The sequence below is a fragment of the Perca flavescens genome, chromosome 12, assembly GCF_004354835.1.
Source record: "Perca flavescens isolate YP-PL-M2 chromosome 12, PFLA_1.0, whole genome shotgun sequence".
NCBI classification, from domain to species: domain Eukaryota; kingdom Metazoa; phylum Chordata; class Actinopteri; order Perciformes; family Percidae; genus Perca; species Perca flavescens.
Genome location: NC_041342.1, coordinates 29,593,224 through 29,598,704, shown reverse-complemented (window position 1 = coordinate 29,598,704; position 5,481 = coordinate 29,593,224). Strand labels below are relative to the sequence as shown.

Here is a 5,481-nt window from a genome sequence, read left to right as displayed (position 1 = left end):
CTAGCCCTGTTCAAAAGTTCAATCTGTGCCTTTAAATGTTCAAGTAATAAGAGATTTCCGCTGCAACCTGAATGCATCACAAACGGGGTGGATTTGAGTAATCTGCGTCTCCGGGGAATTCCGGGAACCTCACATGACACCAACTCCCCGGCTCTATTGGTCCGAGGCACGTGTCTGTGAGCCCCGTAGTACAACGTCATCGCAGCGTCTCGCAGCCAATCACAAATGAGAACCAAAATCCGTAGTGAAAGTATTTGAGCGGCGTCTTTATCAGGGCAGTTTAGTTCTGCTGGACGCATCAATAATTGTGTGCAGGGACCCGGAAAAAAATAAATAGACTCTTTATTTTTCACTCTTTTTTTATACAATTTTTAAATAATAAAAAAACAATTGAACAGGGAGTCCAGCCACGAGGAGTAGGCTTTTACCAGAAACTAAAGCATGAATTTTCTTTGTCAAAATCCTAAGAGGCGTGTTTTCACAGCAACAACAATATAAAAAAACTACTCTGCCAAAAAAAGGAATTAGTCTAGCTCATCGACGTTTTTGTTTTTTTGGAGTGAAAATTACAGGCTAGCAGCCTTATTAATCGGTAAGAAAGAAGACAGGACAACACGACATTGGAATTACTACTTTGAAGAAAAAAAAAAAAAAAAAAAAAAAAAAGAGGTGCTGAGGGTGATCAGGCTTCATCATTATGGAAGAAAATGCTCGCCGAGACCCAGAGCGCGCACAGGACTCCGGCGAGGAGTCCAACCGGGCCATCCTGCCTCTCCTCCAGCCACCTGGCAACCAGCAGTCCCACAGGATCACAAACTTTTACATCGACAACATTTTGAGACCGGACTTTGGCCGAAAGAGGAAGCACGGGACTCCGGTCCGGGAGGGAGACCGTCTGGGTCTGGGTCTGGGAGTGATCATACGCACAGAGGAGCTGACAGGGACAAAGTCTTCCAAAACTGGCAACCCGCAGCAGGGTGGAGCAGGAGGCGAGGAGGAAGAAGAAGAAGAACAACAAGAGGAGGATGAGGACACGGGAGCATCCGACGACCAGCATCCGGACACTGAGGCCAAGAGGCCGGACCTGAGAGCCGGCGATGCGGCTGGGAAGGCTCGGGGGGGCGGCGGGGACCGGTGCCGCAGCCCCGAGGCCGGCTCGGCCCCTGCGTCCAAGCCGCCGATGCTGTGGCCGGCCTGGGTTTACTGCACCCGCTACTCGGACCGTCCGTCAGCAGGTTGGTGGGAAAATATTGCTCGGCCACTTTTCGTTATAGGCTAATTGAAAGAACCATAAAGAAATAAATAGGCTGAAGAAATAAACCACGGGTTAGACAGCTTACTGAATTCCTGAGTCTGTTTAAAAGAAGGGCAGAATTACAGAAAACATCCTCTTCATTTAGAGAGAGAAAAAAGCTCCGATTGCATCATTTTCAAGTTTAAAAGCTGTGGAGGCCAATTCTTTGAAAAAAAAAAAAAAAAAAAAAAAAAAGAGTGACATTTTTTTTTGTATCTGAGCTGTGCGACCCCCAACCCTGCTTAATAGACATATCACTTGTAACAATTGACAAACCAGTTATTGCACCATCACAACTAATATTATCTTAATTATTTCATACTCTCAATAGGCCTGTGTTTAAAATAGTACTAGGACTAACATTCCTATAATAGACCAAGACCTACTAACTAACTAACTATTTCAAACGCAAAAACAGAAAGTAATTTGAGTTGTTTCGGGGATGGGATTCGATCTGGATTTTTGGGGGCTTTAAAATAACGATCGAAGTGCACGAGAGGACACGATGGTGTCGAAAAGTGACCCGAAAAATAAAGTTCGAATTACTACACGAGTCGAAAGTAGAGTTACAAACGTGGAGAAGTGAAGTAAAACCAAGTTTAACGCCATTGTTCCTCAGTCTTCTTTGTTGATGTACCATTAGCATATTTTTTTGACAATGGGGGTCTAAAAGTGAGGACCGTGTGTCCCAAAAAAAAGAAGAAGGATTCGATGTTGAAATGCTGAACTAAACTTGAAAGCTTTTTCACCCCGACAACGAAATATTAAGAAGTCATTTTTGACAACATTTCCGTGTTCTGAACATGTTATGAAATGATCGGATTTGAAGCATTTTTTGCATTATAGGCTTTTCATTCCATTCGCCGCATATCGCTTCTGTTTGAACTGTGCTGCTCTCTCCCAGCATTTGAAATACCCACATTCGTGATTCATTTTTATTAATAAAGTGACAAAGTTTAGGCTCTATAAACTCTATGGACACATGGTGCACTTGGACTTTTCCTTTGGAAACGCGTTCGCCATAAATAATGTTGCTAAAACACACACACACACACACACACACACACACACACACACACACACACACACACACACACAGCAGGTGGAAACGAAAGGAAAAAAATACGTTGCGATCTGAGGAAAGCTATAGCGTTTGGAAGAGCGTAAACAGTCCGAAATGTTGTGTTTTATTGTTGTATGGAACACACACACACACACACACACACACTCACACACACACAAAAAAGTTTCCATCGAGGTCCAGGCCCGAGCTTATGGAAATGACCACAAAGGGCCTTCAGAGAGGTCAGGGAGGCTGCAGCTACTCCCGCATTATTAAACCTCATAAAACAGACCGGAACTTTGGGGGAAATGAGTCAGAATCGTTCACTCATAGGCTATAAGATGATATCAAATGTTAGAAGGTGTAAATAGTAAATAGTGTAAAGATGTAGCGCATTGTTGTCAATCCAAACCGCAGTGCTTTAGTTTAATAAGCTCCTGAACACCTCTTGTAACTGTTGGACGTCACCATTAAATTTAGGGGCCTGCTATGTTCTCATACCAAAGCTGAAATCGATTTTTTCCCATTCGTTCCCATGTATTTGCCCTTTGACATCATAGAGACGTTTGCGTATTAGGCTATAATAGAAAACAAAAGGGGTTATCTCTCTCTTTTTCTTTTCTTTTTCTTTTTTTTTTAAGGGAACTACTTTTTAAAAAATGGAGTTCCTATGGTAACAGGGAGGGAAAGAGGCGCCTAACTCCCCATCCTCCATCACATCCTAACCCCACCCCCATCTGCCCCCCCCCCCTTCTCCATCCAGCCACCATGCAGCCTGGTGGCTTGTTGCTCAGGAGTAGCCTGATATCCTCCATTTCATTTCCTACAGCTGTGTTTGGCAATACACATTCTGTCGAGAAAAGTTGCCCATATCTCAGAATAGTTCCTTTCAGATTGACCTAATCAAATAGGCTATTTAACCCTAATAGGTGCTTAATTACAAATGCAGCAAAAAAATGATATAAAAGTAGGCAATATCATAAAAGACGTCACGAGGCAGATTTACTCAATTTTGATTAAGGCAAATCAGTTAATTTAGCTCATGAGATTGGTTCATAATTCTACTGAATAATCACACTGAGAAGGAAAAACCCTTGACTATAATTTAAATTCGTATACACTCACTGGGAAAAAAAAATAATCTAGTTAAATTATACTAAAATATTAATTGACCCCAAAGACTCCTGAAAGCAGCAGAAGGACCTCTGAAAACCACCAGACCTCAGCGGTTCTACAGCCATTATGACTCCAAGATCAACATTTAGCCTCTATGTTTCTATTAAAGGGAAGATAGTGCTAATGGAGCTAATTTAACTTGTTATTCAATGGAAGGAGCTTATGTAGCGCCATGTTATCCTTTAGCCTATACCTGACAGTCACGCTAAATAATCTAAAATATTCCCCATGAAGCTAAAACGTGATCAGATGTTTTCAGAATCCTGTAATAGCCTGACCCATATTGTATACAGTCTGTATGAGCCTGACGCACGAAACCCCTTAAACCTTTCTACATTTTGGCACAAACGTATAGGTTAAATCTATAAATAGAGGCACCAGCTTTCTGTTGACTAAAAGGAACCATGTTTCCATATAGCACTCTCCTACCTGTGATTGCGGGACCCACTTTTATAGGCCCCAATGCTGTATGATACGCATGCAGGTATACGCAGTATACCCACTAAGAAAGCTCCACGATTTCCATACAGGCCTACCCACTTAAAAGTGCCCAATCACACGCAACAACATACTTACCATTATATTTTTTGATATATTTTGAATTATCATCTAATGTTCTTTTTCTTCGCATATGTTCAATAAATTCGTAAATTTGTGCGTAAAAGTGTATCCAAATGCAGACAGTGAAGTTGTTGACGCTCAAAACTTCCCTAGGGGAGGACACCCGGGTCTGACCATATGCCCCCCACCCCCCTTCCCCAAAGATTCTGTCCCATGTATATAAGCCAATATATACATACAATACATTAGACTACAACACTGATAGCCCCCTATACCTGTGATTTTAAAATGTGAGAAAGCTCAAACTGACACTAACCACTGGCTATCATATTTTTGTCTCCCCCCCCAAGGGCCCAGATCCCGCAAACCAAAGAAGGAACCGACCCCGAGTAAAGAGGACAAGCGGCCCCGGACGGCCTTCACCGCGGAGCAGCTCCATCGGTTAAAAACGGAGTTCCAGAACAACCGGTACCTGACCGAGCAGCGGCGGCAGAGCCTGGCCGGGGAACTTGGCCTTAACGAGTCTCAGATCAAAATCTGGTTTCAGAACAAACGGGCCAAAATCAAGAAAGCCACCGGGAATAAAAACGCTCTGGCGCTGCATCTCATGGCACAGGGACTGTACAACCACGCCGGGTCCAAGGACGCCAAGTCGGACAGCGACTAGAGGAGACACGGAGGGAAAGGACGGGGTTCTGAACCATGCAATAAAAATCACTTCAGTACCAGCATTCATATTTAAAAACTTAAGTAGAGACGATATTGTGACATTTTGTTTGTCTTTGTCTTGTGTGTGTGTGTGTGTGTGTGTGTGTGTGTGTGTGTGTGTGTGTGTGTGTGTGTGTGTGTGTGTGTGTGTGTGTGTGTGTGTGTGTGTGTGTGTCTGTGTGTGTAGGCTAATGCGTCCTGCAGGGCTGTAGTAGCCTATAAATGACGACGTCCAATCCAAATCAAAACGTATGCTACGTTCATGTCACGGATAGAAGTCGGGATTACAATTAGCTTCGATGTCCAAATAAAAACAGCCACGGATGCTTCGGTTAGATCTGATTTTAGCAACTTTATAGGCTGCGTTATTTGATTTGGGGTCTGAAGTAGCCTAACGTCTGTTAAGAAGGCCGATTCTGAACTCTGCGTGGCACATAAAGGCAACATTTCCAAATTGGTGGTCACTCATTGAGAAAAGAGTAGCCTAAAACATTTCTATGTCTTAGCAGCTGAGGCATTAGGCCTACAGTTCATTTCAAATGCTACCATTTCGCCTACGTTTGGGATAAAACATGCGCTTTGATGTAGCCCAGTAATTTAAAGGCTATTATCAAAGGCTAAGAAAATAAAGACTATTTTGAAATTGTTATTATTAATTATAATTAATTGGCCTAGTTAG

The 5,481-nt window shown here is 42.9% G+C and overlaps 1 protein-coding gene across 1 annotated transcript; it reads left to right on the top strand.

Annotated features, from left to right (window-relative positions):
• The first annotated feature begins 300 nt into the window (after positions 1–300).
• LOC114565756 (homeobox protein engrailed-2b) lies at positions 301–4,874 on the top strand. The gene is made up of 2 exons (XM_028593984.1): positions 301–1,235; positions 4,445–4,874. The coding sequence occupies exons 1-2, from the start codon at positions 698–700 to the stop codon at positions 4,759–4,761; spliced, it is 855 nt and encodes a 284-aa protein (XP_028449785.1). The 5' UTR covers positions 301–697; the 3' UTR covers positions 4,762–4,874.
• Positions 4,875–5,481: the final 607 nt, after the last annotated feature.